This window comes from Penicilliopsis zonata, assembly GCF_001890105.1.
Source record: "Penicilliopsis zonata CBS 506.65 unplaced genomic scaffold ASPZOscaffold_2, whole genome shotgun sequence".
In the NCBI taxonomy this organism is placed as follows: Eukaryota; Fungi; Ascomycota; class Eurotiomycetes; order Eurotiales; family Aspergillaceae; genus Penicilliopsis; species Penicilliopsis zonata.
The window spans coordinates 1,707,801-1,721,656 of NW_019208912.1; the positions used below are offsets into that span (position 1 = coordinate 1,707,801).

Below are 13,856 nucleotides of genomic sequence, written 5' to 3' on the forward strand. Positions count from 1 at the left end.
GCCATTATTATCATTGACTGGAAGGGATGGCGAGCCAACTAACCGCCAGCCAAGCAGCCCTTTTCCATCAGTTGAATGTTTGCTGCATGTCATTCTGAAGCCCGAGTGGACCCCAGACTTCCATTCTTCCGTTCTTCCATTCCAAACTGCCAGAACTCAGCGGTTTACTCCGTACTCCGTCCCTGTCTGACAGCGCCGCTGGAATGCTGCCCCTGCCAATTATCCCGCCGGCTGGATCGTGGCTCGCTAGTGGCCTCTAGTTCCTTGACTCTGTCCTAGCCTGGACTCTGGAGAACCGAATCGCACGGCTGACAGAACAGAACAGAGAAGCAGAGATCGCAAAAGGGGCATCTAAAGATAGATATGGCGCCATTATTTAACTATTGATCCGATGGGAGCAACTAGCTAAGACATCTTGATCGCCTGATTTGACTCGCTGGTGCTTGTCTGACCTGAAGATTTACTAACCAGGTGCTACTACCACGACCAGGTCGAGCCCACCGAATCCTTGTTCAATACCGTTCACGATAACAAGGTCTCGGTCGCAGAACTCCACCCCGTCTCGACGATATCTTTTCGTATTACTCCTTACATCTATCTATGCCAGGGAAATTGCGGCAAGGAAATTTGTCTCTGCTGGCAGGTTGGAGATGCGCATACAAAGTACGGAGAAGTTACAAGTGACTACTACCTCGCATGTGCAGTCTACAGTCGACAACGTGCTCCATCTTCTGTGATACATCCGATCAATCCGTACGGGGCCCTCCGTAATATTGATCCGTATTATGATTGCAGGATCCTTTCTGGAACAGCGTGGGACTTGGTACCTGCCAAGAACAAGCCACACAAAAGGCCCATCCACGGAATTCTGGACAGAGTCCCAACTATCGAGTGCTTAGTACTTGCTCCGTACCTTAACTACACATTCAATCCATTAGTTTTTCCTAGCGACGTTACATTCTCTATGAATACCAAGTTCTTTTTCCATAAGTACTGCAGACTCCATAGTAGAGCTGCTCTTCCTCGGCCACCTTACGCAAGAGCGAGAACGAGAACACAGCACACCCGAGTCCGAGAACCGTAGTCGTACAACAACGATACCAGGTCTATTATCTATCGTACTCGCTTTTCATATCTTAGATCCTCTCGAATCCATCTCTGTCAGACTGCTGAGTATGACTGGCTCGTCCCTGTCAATGCCAAGTCTCAAATAGGGGACCCCGATCGTGATCCTGTGGCTATGCGACTTCTACTTTCGAGATCGTCACATCGCAACCGAGAGAACACCGACGGAGAGTAGATACGGGAGGAGACACAGTGATGAATGACAATCGAAAAAAAGACAAACTACGTACTACAAAAACTACAGAAGAGATGGGCCATTTGTGTGCGGGCGCAGAAAACCGTTTATTGGTATAGTGAGGCAGCCCTAGGCGATGACCATCGCGGAAATCATTCATCAAAGTCCCGAAATTCCCAAGCACAAACAAAGAGAGAAAACCACAAGCCAGCCTAAGTCGGCGGCGATATTCAACAGAACTCCAAACCCCAGATCCCATTCCAACTCCAATTCCCAGATGTTTTTTTTTTTTTTTTTTTTTGTTATTTGGTCTTTGTTCGAAAAGAAATGTCATCCGTAGGCCCGTATGTCGGTCCTGCAGAAGGGAAGAAGATTGAGACGATGCGATCAAACGGTCCAAGACAGCAAGAGGCGAGAGGCATATTTTGCTGTTTGCTATCTGGAAGGTCCGGATCGGATCGTGTGAATTGTGCTCAAGGCGATTCGATGAAGAGAAAAAGAAGATGGAAAGGTTTATGTTCATCGTTCAGGTGCAGAGCAGGATGATCCGAGACGTAACGAGAGAGAAAATATTGGTGTCATTAGTCTGGACAGGAAGGTCGGTCGGCTCGTGTGTCGGTCCTGACCGGGAAGAAAATGTTCGCAGAGAAGATTGAGCTGATGCGGTCCGATGGTTTGTGACGACGTGAAGAAAGTCAAGTTTGCTGTCATCGACCGAAGACATCCGCATCATTTGCTCTTGTGGACGCTGCTCGCTAGACTTCGATGAAAGAAGGAAGAGATGATTAGGTTGTTCATCATTCAGTCGCGAAGCAGGATGGTTCAAGGTGACGAGACGAGAGAAGAAAGCTTAGTCGCTTGGTCGCCATGAAAATGAATGAGACGGGACGGTTCATCGTCCATTCATGAGACAGGATGGTCCAAGGTGGCAAGGCGAGAGAGGAAAGCTTGGTCGTCTGTCGGAGAGATTCGATTTAATTGTTGTGGACTGTGCCCAATGCGGTGCCATGAAAGGGAATGATACGGAACGGTTCATCGTTCATTCCCAAGGCAGTATGATCTGATTCGGCGAGACGAGAGAGAAAAGCTTGGTCGTCTGTCTGAGAGATCCGATTTTCTTGTTGACTGTGCCCAACGCGGTGCCATGAAAAGGAATAGGACGGAACGGTTCATCGTCCATTCGCAAGGCACGATGGTCTGAGTCGGCGAGGCGAGTGGAAAACTTGATGTCGTCTGTCTGAGAGATCCGGTGCCATGGAAAGGAATGGGACGGAACGGTTCATCGTCCATTCGCAAGGCAGGATGCTCTGAGGCGGCGAGACGAGAGAGGGAAGCTTGATGTCGCCTGTCTGGGAAATCCGATTTGATTCTTGTTGACTGCGCCCAACGAGGTACCATGAAAGGGAATGAGACGGAACGGTTCATCGTTTATTCCCAAGGCACGATGGTCTGAGTCGACAAGACGGGCCAAGACACCGTGGAGAGCAAAGTCCTGTGTCGGTTGTCTGGCTTGGTCCGGGTCGGTTGGAGACGACGATTCTCGATGCAGGTCGATGGCAAGAATGCGATAACCACGACGGTTCATCGTCTGCAAAGTGCACGTCGGAGATCTCCAAGGGGGGAAAGATGAAAGTCGAACACGATCCGTCGGGGAAAAGGAGATCTGTGATGATCGAATCGCTGTCCGTAGCGAGAAGGGGGGCGGTTCTCGCGAGAATGTCCCCGGCAGCAGTGCAGTCGGTGATGAGAGACTTCAGAAAAAGATCGCCGGGTCTAAGACCAAAAGGAAATCTCTCAAGCCGAGTTGCAAAGTGCCGGTTGTTTTCCAGGTTCTGTGTCGTGCCAATGTGAGCCACTCATGCCAAATAATTGCCAGGAAGTTCGGGAAAGTCACGGTGGTCGCAGCCCCTCTGGTCCAGATCACTCTGTCATGCATCTGTGGCGTGCGCAGCTCTGTCGTAATACCAGAGGGGGGAGGAATCGTCGAAACGATCATCTGTCGAGATTGCTATAGCCTCACGACCCGTCGCTAGAGATTGCTCCCCAGCCGTTTCGATGAAGGGCATAACAACTCCTTGAAAACCAGATGCGCAGGCTTTGACACCCGCGTCCTCCAATTGCGAATCTGCTTTTTTGCTGTCTTGGAATGGGTGGCATCCTCAGAAGAGCGTGACAAGCCGAAGCCTGGTCCTCTCGAGTAGCCGTTTGAGAACCACATTCTCGACGTGCAGTTTGCAGATTTACACCTGCTTGTCCTCCAGTTGGGTCTCCTGCGAAGACAGCTGAGTTTTCAGGTTCTCAACGGTCCCTGAAAGCTGTGCCTCGCGCATTTGACCCTGGTCAAGCCGAATCGAAGCAACACCAAGCTGCTGCTTGAGCTCTGCGATTTCCATCGGCAGCCTAACGTCGGCCTGCTCCTGGACATCGTCGAACTGGGCCTCAAGCATCTCATAGTCGAGTTCGAGCGAGGTGTTCTTCAGGTTGGCGTCGGCGAGTTCTTGTTGGAGTTCCCGAATCTTGTTGTCGGCCGCCTCCTGTGTCGCAGCGAGCTGTCGTTGAAGGTCGATGACCTGCGAAACGGCGTCATCGTATCCCTTCTTGAAAGTGGCGCACTCGACAGCAAGCTCCTGTGAGCGTTGCTCGAGGATTGGGAGACGTCTCTCGTCACTTTCAACTTTGGCGACAAGCTCGGCGTTCTGGGCGGCGAAAAGCTGGCATTTGGCATCGAGTTGGCGATTTTGGTTGCGGGCTTCGGTCTCCCGGGCTTCAGCGGCGGCCAGGCGGTGCTCGATGGCGGCGAGCTTGTCATTCCGAGCTCGAACGGATTCGAGCTCGGCTCTGAGCGTTTCGAACTCACTCAGGGACTTGGACTCCACCTGGGCCGGCCGAAGGGAAAGCTGACGTTCCAGCATCGAGACTTTGTCGGAGAGAAGCCGCTCTCGCACATTGGCACGTTCCTCCTCTTGCCCCAAGTTAGCACGGGCTTCAGCTAGCTGTTGAAGGGTCCGCGAGAGCTTAACCTCAAGGTCGGAGGACAGTGCATCTCGGTTCTGAACGGCGGTATCCCGTTCGTCAGTCAGCTGCTTGGCGATAGCCCGGCTTCCTTGAGCGTCCTGCTTGGCCATCCGAAGCTCTTCCATCTTGGCAGCGACGATCCCCTTGTACTGGCTGATGATTTTGTCAAGATCAGCCATCACGTTCCACAACCGGAAAACCAGTGGAGAAAGGGACGTCAGGAAGAGCCGTGTCTCGCCGTCAGCATTCTCTGCTTCTGTCGAAAGACTGTCAGCACGCTCGGTCGGTGCGTCGGAAGAAGCGGCGATAGAGAAGGCGCGGACAATGGCGGGCGAGACACAGATGACCGCGAAAGCAAGGACGAAGGCGAATTCGCTGTCGAGGAACCGGTCAAACTCCAAGTCCTCAAAGATTATGGCCGAAAGCTCGAGCCCAGACGCTTCTCCGAGGCAGTAGACGGCCTGCGACCATTGACGCGTATCTAACCAGACGCCGTCACTGTATTCGTTGAGCATGCCCAAGCAGTATGGCGACCAATCCCCGTACTCTGATGTCCACCCGCCGAAGAACCCGGACAGGTAGGGCATCAAAGTGCCGTGGATGACACCATACGCGGTCAAGCCAGCGATATACGTGCCGAACAACCGGAAGACCGTATCTTGAGGTCGGTGAGGGGGGAAGAACCATCTATCGGCGGAGGCGACGAACTGGGCGAGCATCGAATCGACGAGGAATCTTGTTGCCCGGTGTTTGGCAACAGCAAGTCTGGTTCGGAGCTCACGGGGGGAGCGGATAGCGGCGAGTTGCATGACGAGCCAACTCGCAAGGCGAACACAGGACTTGACCGGGTGGAGGACGAGTTTGCCGGTGACGGCGACAATCTGGGCGGCGATGTGGTCAACGAAACAGACCACAACGCAGAGGAGGGACAGCACCGCGAAGAAGATCGCGGCCCCTGCAGACGAGTCGAGACCCGCCAACAGGGCCAGAAAGCCGGGGCCTTCTGGGCTGTATTCCTCACCGACGGTGTTCGTGGTTGCGAACATTTTGACAGCCGTCGTGAGGTGTCGAAAGAGGAAAAAGGAAAACGAGGTCGAAAAAGGTCGAAAGAAAGAGGGAGAGAAGGCAAAGAAGGGTTCTCAAGGGAGCGAGAAGATTAAAAGGCTTCTTTGCAGAGAGGAAAGACGAGAGCAAGTGCTTGTGATAGCTGTGCTTTGCGTCGAGGAAGAGAACTGCTTGCAGTGTCTGGGGAGAGGAAAGAAGAAGAAAAGGAAAAGGGGAGGAGGTGCGAGAGATTTATCCTGTGGATTTGACGCCATATGGCTAAGCGAAGAGAACTGTCTACCCATACATTCACTTGCGTCTGAAGTGAGAGTTGCATCTCAAAGTGAGAGCAGTGACTTGGGGAGACTTCCCAAACAGGAAACGGGGGGGGGGGGGTCAACTGGAGGGCGGGAACCACTTCTGACAGGCAAACAGCCTGCTAGAGGATCCAGGTGGGGATACAGGCCGCCTCCCCGAGCCAATCTCCAGGCGTTTCCATGCTCTGAAACTCCCAACTGAGACTCGCAGGTGGATGCGTGGGCATTTTCGAAAATCCAGCGGAACCCAGGCGGAGCCAATCATAGTGGGCAGAGCAGCTCGTGGACGTCCGCCTGTGCTGGACTGGATTGAGCGGGAGCTTTCATTGGACCGGGCTGATCAGCTGGTGACTCCCGCCATGGACTCGCCAAGCGAGAGGGAAATGAGAGAAAGCAGCGTAACCAATAGCTGCGAAAGGCTCCGAGGGCGTGTCGGCAAGCAGACGACTCTATTGGATGTCTAGAGGGGGGGGTAACGAGAGTGAGTGAATGCCCTGCACTCTGCCTCATAGAAAGCCGGTACAGGAGCCTTGGAACCCTCCAGATTACGGTATCAACACGAGAGCTGGTGAATGGTGTGAAACGCCGTTACCCTGCCTACGAGAGCTTTTCAATGTCGTCGCTGGTTTGAGTAGGTGAAGCAAACTGAGGATATTCGAGCGGTGGATGGTAGGAGGGCTATAGGTTGGAGAAAGGCCCGCAGCAGTTGAGAACTTGAACTACCTAGTAGTAAGAGATGAGCTCGAAGAACATGTATGAACTACGCGTAGTTATATGGTAGTCACTTCGCTTACCTTGTAGTCGTATACGCTTGCAGTTGCTAATGCCTGGCAGCGCAGAGCAGGATTATATCAAGATACCTGTCTGGCGAGGAGCGAAATATATATCGAGGATACAGCACAGCAAAGAACCCATTGCTTCTGCCGGTAATCTTAAATTTCCATATCCATATATATAAAGTCTGTTGAATGCCAGGACCGAGTGGACTTTTTATATTGAAGCGTAGTTTTATAATCTACAGTCTATACCAGCTTTGAGTTGTCTATTTATATTATTTCTGGGAAGACAGGCTACCATATTGCTTCGTTAAAGACATAATACCTCTCTGCTTTGTTTGGTAGTTGCATTATTGATATGCTGGGTGCTCGCTCTAGCGAATATATATAGCTATACCTACCTAAGTGTTTGCAAGCTCCTACTTTCAGAACAAACCTCTGGTGCTGAATATAAAAATTCCCAGCTGGATACTCAGGAAGTATTGAATAGAAAAATTCGTAATGACATTATTGAAAACTATAATTGGATAGGGTGGTACAAATTCGAGCCGCTCGTCAAGAGAAATCGCAATAAGCAGCAAATAGGGTCTAGAGTCTAATATGGATAGCGAGGTCAATATTCTAGAGTTTGCTTAATCGCATCGTATATCCCTAAGAGGGGTCCTATTAGCAAGGTTGTGAACAGCCCCGAGACAGTACTTACTAGCAACGTCAGGCAGAATAAATTGCTCAAAGGTCAGGCCGGTATGAACGCTCCACCCGGCCACTCGCTTCACAGGAGCTTCAAGGCGTAAGAAAGCGCCGTCTTGAATGGTGGCTGCGACTTCTGCCCCGACACCGTAGTTGATCATGCTTTCATGGACGACCACTGCCCTCCCAGTCCTCCTGACACTCTCTAGAACCGTCTGGCGGTCCCATGGATAAATCGTTCGAAGATCGATCAGCTCAATGCTGACTCCCGTGGCCTTTTCGATAGCTGCAATCGCGGACGAGCAGAGATACAGGGGCTGACCGTAGGAGATCACCGTCAAGTCTTTGCCCGGTTTGATCGTTTCGGCTTTACTCAACGGAATAGTATAATACTCATTCGGTACGTGCTCCACAGACGCACGGTATAGCACCTTCGGCTCCATGAAGATGACGGGGTCTTTACATTCGAAAATCGCGGACAGCAAGAGTCCCTTGGCTTGCGACGGCGATCGAGGCATCACTACGCGTACTCCTGGCACGTGAGCGAACAGTGATTCCGGTGACTGCGAATGATATCTGTGGGAAAGGAAGAGTGAGAAACATGTCAGGTCAAGTCAGCGGAGAAATACCAACAGGGCTCCATGTCCCACCGCACCACAGGGCATCCGAATCACTAAGCCGCCAGCGTTGCCCTCTGTCCCCCCCTCGCGGTATCGAAATTTAGCTGCTTCGTTGACAATCTGATCGAATGCTGGAAACACATAGTCGGCAAACTGGATTTCCGCCACGGGCTTCATGCCCTCAGCCGCAGCGCCAATGGCGAATCCTACAATCCCTTGCTCGGTCAACGGGGTATTAAACACTCTTTCCGACCCAAACTCCGTCTGCAGGTCCATGGAGCACCGAAATACACCGCCAAATGCCACATCTTCGCCAAACAGGAGGACCTTATCGGAGGTGGAAAGAGCCGTACGGAGGGCGGAGTTGATCGCCTGGTAGAGATTCAGCCGCTTCGTTGTTGCATGTTGGGGTAAATCTGTCGCTCCCGACAGCGTGGATGGCGTGTGATGCAGTAGCGGAGTAGTTTTGTAATCAATAGGCAGATTGAGTCTCGCTGAAGGGGAGGGTGCGGTAGAGTGCGACCGTCTTGGTTGTTTGAAGGAGGGTGGTCGTCGTAGCAATAGTCTCCGCACGAGGGCTGGCGGAGCAGTCGTCATGTTGAGATGGCACGAGTTTCTCCCCTTTTGATCCTCGTTCCCTCGGTTTTTCTTATAGGGTATGGCTAGAATGAGCAACCCTCGGTTCCTCGGCCATTTAAAGGAGCCACCCTTTTATATCGTCCCTGCCCTCATGTCTGTCCAGATGAACAATGCGGGGATGTCAACCGAACGACCGCAGCTAACCGAACACTTTTTTGCCTGAGGCCGTAAAATATATGCCTTAATGCCTTAATGCCTTATTGCCTTCATGCCTTACTGCCGGAGTTCCCCCTCACGGGAATGAGTCAGCGGTTGTTGCCGTGTTGGGCCAGGTGTCTGTTATACCACTTCTGATTGGACAGAGCTGCCGACCTAAGCGCTGGAAGGAGACTAGGTGTGCGAACTGGAATGGATTATTGTTCAACATGAGTGCGTAAAGTTCCCTCTCGTGTTTTTTTACTTGATCGGCTCCTGTCTTGCAGTGGTTAACTCTTGACAATCCTTTTTTTTATCCACAGTGATAATTGACCACCTGTCGAATCACGACAGGATTTAGCGGACCTCCGACATTAGCTCTAGTTATTGTCATCCAGCCCGGACCGCCTAGCGCACGTCATTGCCGCCCGGACCCTACGATCCGACTGACTCTCGTGCTCTTCGAGGAGGAAAAAAACAATGCCCGCTCAGTGATACGCTGTTCTTACAGATTGCCCTCGAGTCTCTGATGGCTGCACCTGCTGTGAACCAGTATGTGGTCGGTCGGCCACTGGTACTAGGGCTAGCGAAGGTGCTTTTGCTTGCGATCGCGCAGCTTCCTCTTATCTCTGCCGCGCCCGCTCGTTTTCAACCGCAAGTCTCGGAAACAGATCCAAAGTCCCCAGATGACCCTGGCCTATGGCTGAACTTGGGCATCGCTGCCGCCTTGGTTCTTTGCGGTGGCGCCTTCGCTGGGTTGACGATTGCGTTGATGGGCCAGGTTTGCCTCTCCAGCCCCCCGCAAGGGTCGGATCTCACGACAAGCTGACACCTTTCTTCTTCTTTCAGGACGAGGTCTATCTACAAGTTATTAAATCTTCTGGCGAGGAATCAGAGAGAAGGAATGCAGCGAGTGTGTTGCACCTGCTACAGAAAGGAAAACATTGGGTACTGGTGACTTTGCTTCTCAGTAATGTGATCACAAACGAAACACTGCCAATTGTGCTCGACAGATCGCTTGGTGGAGGCTGGCCCGCAGTGCTGGGGAGTACAGTCCTAATTGGTACGAGCGGAGAACAGATCTGGATGGGAGGGTGATATTTGCTAATCAACCTGTCTTCTATCAGTTATTTTCGGAGAAATCGTTCCTCAGTCGATATGCGTCCGTTATGGCCTCCCTATCGGTGCTTGGATGGCTCCCGCTGTTCTCGTCCTCATGTATGTTATGTCTCCGGTGGCATATCCTGTCGCCAAATTGTTGGACAGACTACTCGGCGAGGATCATGGCACCATCTATAAGAAGGCGGGATTGAAGACCTTGGTCACCCTACACAGAACTTTGGGCCATGCGGGCGAACAGTTGACTTCCGACGAAGTAACAATCATCAGTGCAGTACTGGATCTGAAGGAGAAATCTGTCGGAGGCATCATGACTCCCATGGAAGATGTTTTCACCATGTCTGCTGATACTGTTCTCGATGAGACGACCATGGATTTGATCCTCTCACAGGGTTACTCGCGCATCCCTATCCACGTACCGGAGAATCCGATGAACTTTGTTGGAATGCTCTTGGTTAAGATGCTCATTACTTATGACCCCGAAGATTGCAAGAAAGTCAGAGACTTCGCGCTCGCGACTCTTCCCGAGACCAGACCGGAAACCAGCTGTTTGGATATTGTGAACTTTTTCCAGGAAGGGAAATCCCACATGGTCCTCGTCTCTGATAATCCGGGTGAAGATCACGGCGCTTTGGGTGTTGTAACTCTGGAAGATGTCATCGAAGAGCTGATTGGCGAGTGAGTCTTCGTTATCTGAGGTCGTTTTGATCCTTCCTGTGCTAACGGCTGGACTAGGGAAATTATCGACGAGTCGGACGTCTTTATTGATGTTCATAAGGCTATCAGGAGAATGGCCCCTGCTCCCCGGTCCCGAGTCCTGAAGGGTCGCTTCGTAGAGGAGTCGCCGCAAACATTGATGGTGCCTGAGGGCGAGCTCATCGACACAACTGACCAATTCAATTCTCCTCCCTCGAATACGACAGACAATGTTCTGCGCCGGAGTTCCATCGAAGCGCCCCCCCCACGATTCCAGTTGCGCAAACAATTAACGGACAGAAACGCCGACCCGTCTCATGGATGGATCACACAAAGAGGAGCTACCGACGAGATTCGTGAACATCTCAAGCATTTGGGTCCTTCGAATCTGGCGAGCCGTCCCCGCGAAACTCGGTACCAAAATGTCAAGATCAAACGAAACAGCAGATCACCCAATGGCTCAGGCTTAGGTGATTCCGATTCTACTCAGACCATCATCGATCCGGGTATCACATCAGCCGGCTACCAAGGAGGAATTGGAGCCGGAATTCTGCACTCGGGAGGGGTTGATGCAAAAGACGGTGTTCACGCTGTCAAGCTGGGATATGGTGCCTACGGCTCCGCCGATGGGCTGAGCAAAAGCACCAGCGCAGAGCAATACAAGGATCTCCCCAGCGTGGCGATACCGGAGGTTGTCCACGAAGAAGAGGACGAAGCAGTGGCCAATGCCTCTCAGCAAAGAAGTAACGCCAGCGCCCATTCGTCAGACTCCCAATCCAGCGACCGTTTGCGACGGACTTATCTTCACAGGGGCCCGGCGCGGAGCGGCAGCATTACAGAGCAGATCATAGATGTCAATGGAGTGCGCAAAGTTATTCTCCACACTCACAGTAGTGCCTCGGAGAACGAATCGCAAGAGCACTCCACAAACGGCCGCCGACACCGTCACCAGCACTCAGCCGATGAAAATACACACCAAGATGAATCCACTAAGACGACCAAGAAGAAAAGACGCAAGAGAAGACGCGGACATGGCAGCCACAAATCTGGTGAAGAGCAGTTGTTAATACCGGAATGAAAAACTCCTACCGGAGACTGTTAGGCATGTCTTCTCTGATGTGTGTGTCTTGATCCTCTTCTTTACTGTCTCTCTGCCAGCCAGAGTGATTGACTGTTTGCAGCATATGTTCTAAAGGCAGAATGTGAAAACAAAATGGAATCATCTTTTCCCTTTTGACGACCTATACATATCGGACGAGAAAAAGAGTTTCGGAACTGGGAATATCTGTGTTTTTCCTTAATCTGCCCCTTTCCCTTCCCCTTCTCATGAGATATATCTATGATTCCTTTCCCCGAAACTGCTTCATCAATCTTAGACTGCTTTTGCGTATTTGGTCATGCGAATGACCTACATATACTGTAGAAGACTTGGGATATAACTATAACCATTGCCACAACCCCTCCGTACTGTAGATTTTAAGTGGGGAGAAAATGAAGACATTCGAATGAGCTTTTTGTCATATATCATAATCTCATGAAGCAGATATTTGCAGCCACAGGGGTTTAAATCAAGCTTCTGCACTGCCTATGAACCGGAGAGTAGAAGTTTGCGAATGTTCTAGGGAAGGGTATGTACAAGGGTCATGCAACGAACAGATAAAAACCTGAAGGAGGAAAGAAGAAAAAGAAACATGGATAGAATCATTGAAGGAGCGGATCCTGTGAAAGGGTAAGCGCTGATCGAAAAGTGAGAAAATTGCAAAAGGGAGACATACTCTGAAATGCTTTTGGCTGTTGTTGGCCCGTTGGACCCGAGCCTTGATACGGTGCTCCTCACGCTGTGCGCGGGTGCGCTCTCTCCGTTCGGAATCGAGAGCAGCACGTTTCTGCTCATCTGAAGCCCCGATCATCCCCAGACCGCCGTTAGCACGCGTGATAATTGCACGGTGGTGGTTCGTTCGGCCTCTTGGCTCCTCTTCTTCGATTTCTCCGTTTTCAATGGCGAGTTGCCGGGCAGCGCGCTCATCAGCGGAGGGGTAGTTGTGCAGGTTCTGACGGAAGTATTTGGCGAGAGAACGGTGACCGACACTTCTTCCGGAAGGCAAGTGAAGCTCGTATTCGGACTGGTAGATAACCGGGGCCTGCTTGCGAGAGCCGAGATCCTCTGGATCAACCGATGACGCAGAGGTATCGTCGGTTTCCCATCCTTCTGCATCAGCATCCGACGAAGAAACCTTGACACCGCCGTCTTCCGGCGTTCCTTCCTCCTCCTCATCCTCCCACTCATCTTCACCATCCGAGTATGTGCTGCGGAAGTCGTAGTATTGACCGATCTCGATCTGCTCCTCTTCGGTCTCGAAAGCAATCATGCAGTGGCCCTTATCACGCATGTGGGTGCGGATACCAGCAGGACTATTCCGGATAGCATGGCAGTACAAACACTCGCTGTTCTCTGCGATTTTGCGGTACAGATAGTGAATCAACCCGTCCAAGTCCACAAGGTAATCCTTTTCGGGGATAAACATGCCGTGTGCCTTGAGCATGTGTTCCACGTTCTGTTTGATATCCGATGAATCCTCGTTACAGAAGAGGCAGCGAGAGTTGGAGTATTTTTCTTCGCCAGCTGCATCTTCACCTTCACCTTCTTCCCCGTCTTCTTCACCATCTTCTTCGATTGTAGCCGTCTTGAGGCTTTGTGTGACGTGAGAGACATCGGCCTGATTCGAGCGAGTCTTATTGATAGGCTCTCCAAGCGAGAAAGCAGAACTCATCACCGAGGCAGTTTCGTCGGCATCCTTGTCCACACGGGACACACGTTGCCTATGCTTCGAACTTTTGATATGATTCTGATACGAGTTCTCGCTGTAGAATGTCTTCTGGCACGGGTTGCAGGTCCTTTCGAATGAGGCCTTGGCGGCGGCGGCGGCGGTCGTAGCTTTGGCGGCCAGGACCTTCTCGTTGAAAATTTCTTGGGACACAGGGGGCAAGGCAGCCATACGACGCTTCATGTTGTATAAGCTGCAGGGAAGAAACCAAGTTGTCAGCTATTGTTCAACTCGTCAATACGATATTCAGAAGCCTTTTTCGCACTTACTGCCAATCCCGGCGCATATGATCTCTCTGCGCATCGCTGCTGCGGAACCCGACAAGGCAGGTGTTGCAGGTATAGGGGAGATCGGTTCCATCCATTTTGTGAACCCTATAGAAGATATATGGACTTATCTCTCAGGATATCTCAGATAGAAATTTAGTAGTGAGAGTGATGGCTATCAAATTAATAATCCTGCGAATAGCGGGGCCGTCGTGATGTGTGCGACAAATATTAAGCCGCCGAGTGGGGTATGCAGATGAGGGCAAGATGGTGAAGAGTACAGTAAAAAAAGAACTATGACTCTTATGGACGTTCTTCAAATTATAAATCCCCTAATTTCTCCTGATAGATCCTTAGTTGAAGGGACTGGAGCATTCCATTCCTGTCCTTCGTCTAGAAAATCTTCGGCTCGTC

General features: G+C 51.4%; 5 protein-coding genes across 5 annotated transcripts; 1 reads left to right on the forward strand and 4 right to left on the reverse strand.

The window, feature by feature from the left end:
- Positions 1-2,077: 2,077 nt before the first annotated feature.
- On the reverse strand, positions 2,078-2,969 carry ASPZODRAFT_1130721 (hypothetical protein). Its single transcript, XM_022721050.1, has 2 exons — positions 2,615-2,969; positions 2,078-2,559 (listed from the first exon to the last, which is right to left on the reverse strand). Exons 1-2 carry the CDS (start codon positions 2,883-2,885, stop codon positions 2,333-2,335), a joined length of 498 nt encoding a protein of 165 aa, XP_022584711.1. The 5' UTR covers positions 2,886-2,969; the 3' UTR covers positions 2,078-2,332.
- Positions 2,970-3,540: 571 nt separating this feature from the next.
- Positions 3,541-5,361, reverse strand: ASPZODRAFT_13292 (hypothetical protein; the record flags this gene model as incomplete). The annotated part of the gene is made up of 1 exon (XM_022723146.1): positions 3,541-5,361. One exon carries the CDS (start codon positions 5,359-5,361, stop codon positions 3,541-3,543), a length of 1,821 nt encoding a protein of 606 aa, XP_022584712.1.
- Positions 5,362-6,991: 1,630 nt separating this feature from the next.
- Positions 6,992-8,506, reverse strand: ASPZODRAFT_128827 (hypothetical protein). The gene is made up of 3 exons (XM_022722122.1): positions 7,776-8,506; positions 7,156-7,718; positions 6,992-7,103 (listed from the first exon to the last, which is right to left on the reverse strand). The coding sequence occupies exons 1-3, from the start codon at positions 8,357-8,359 to the stop codon at positions 7,066-7,068; spliced, it is 1,185 nt and encodes a 394-aa protein (XP_022584713.1). The 5' UTR covers positions 8,360-8,506; the 3' UTR covers positions 6,992-7,065.
- A 559-nt stretch (positions 8,507-9,065) lies between these two features.
- On the forward strand, positions 9,066-11,429 carry ASPZODRAFT_57941 (hypothetical protein; the record flags this gene model as incomplete). Its single annotated transcript, XM_022728726.1, has 4 exons — positions 9,066-9,317; positions 9,386-9,599; positions 9,664-10,333; positions 10,391-11,429. The coding sequence occupies 4 exons, from the start codon at positions 9,066-9,068 to the stop codon at positions 11,427-11,429; spliced, it is 2,175 nt and encodes a 724-aa protein (XP_022584714.1).
- Positions 11,430-12,052: 623 nt separating this feature from the next.
- Positions 12,053-13,540, reverse strand: ASPZODRAFT_13295 (hypothetical protein; the record flags this gene model as incomplete). Its single annotated transcript, XM_022723155.1, has 3 exons — positions 12,053-12,070; positions 12,127-13,369; positions 13,446-13,540. 3 exons carry the CDS (start codon positions 13,538-13,540, stop codon positions 12,053-12,055), a joined length of 1,356 nt encoding a protein of 451 aa, XP_022584715.1.
- Positions 13,541-13,856: the final 316 nt, after the last annotated feature.

Excerpts from the sequence above, each read along its gene's own strand:
- ASPZODRAFT_1130721 (XM_022721050.1), bottom strand. The coding sequence starts at position 2,885 with ATGAACCGTCGTGGTTATCGCATTCTTGCCATCGACCTGCATCGAGAA. Across the intron at positions 2,560-2,614 it reads CTTCCCTCTCTCGTCTCGCC|TCCATGGCACCGGATCTCTC; the intron begins GCCTCAGAGCAT and ends GTCCCATTCCTT.
- ASPZODRAFT_128827 (XM_022722122.1), bottom strand. The coding sequence starts at position 8,359 with ATGACGACTGCTCCGCCAGCCCTCGTGCGGAGACTATTGCTACGACGA. Across the intron at positions 7,719-7,775 it reads GCGGTGGGACATGGAGCCCT|ATATCATTCGCAGTCACCGG; the intron begins GTTGGTATTTCT and ends CCTTTCCCACAG. Across the intron at positions 7,104-7,155 it reads TATTCTGCCTGACGTTGCTA|GGATATACGATGCGATTAAG; the intron begins GTAAGTACTGTC and ends GACCCCTCTTAG.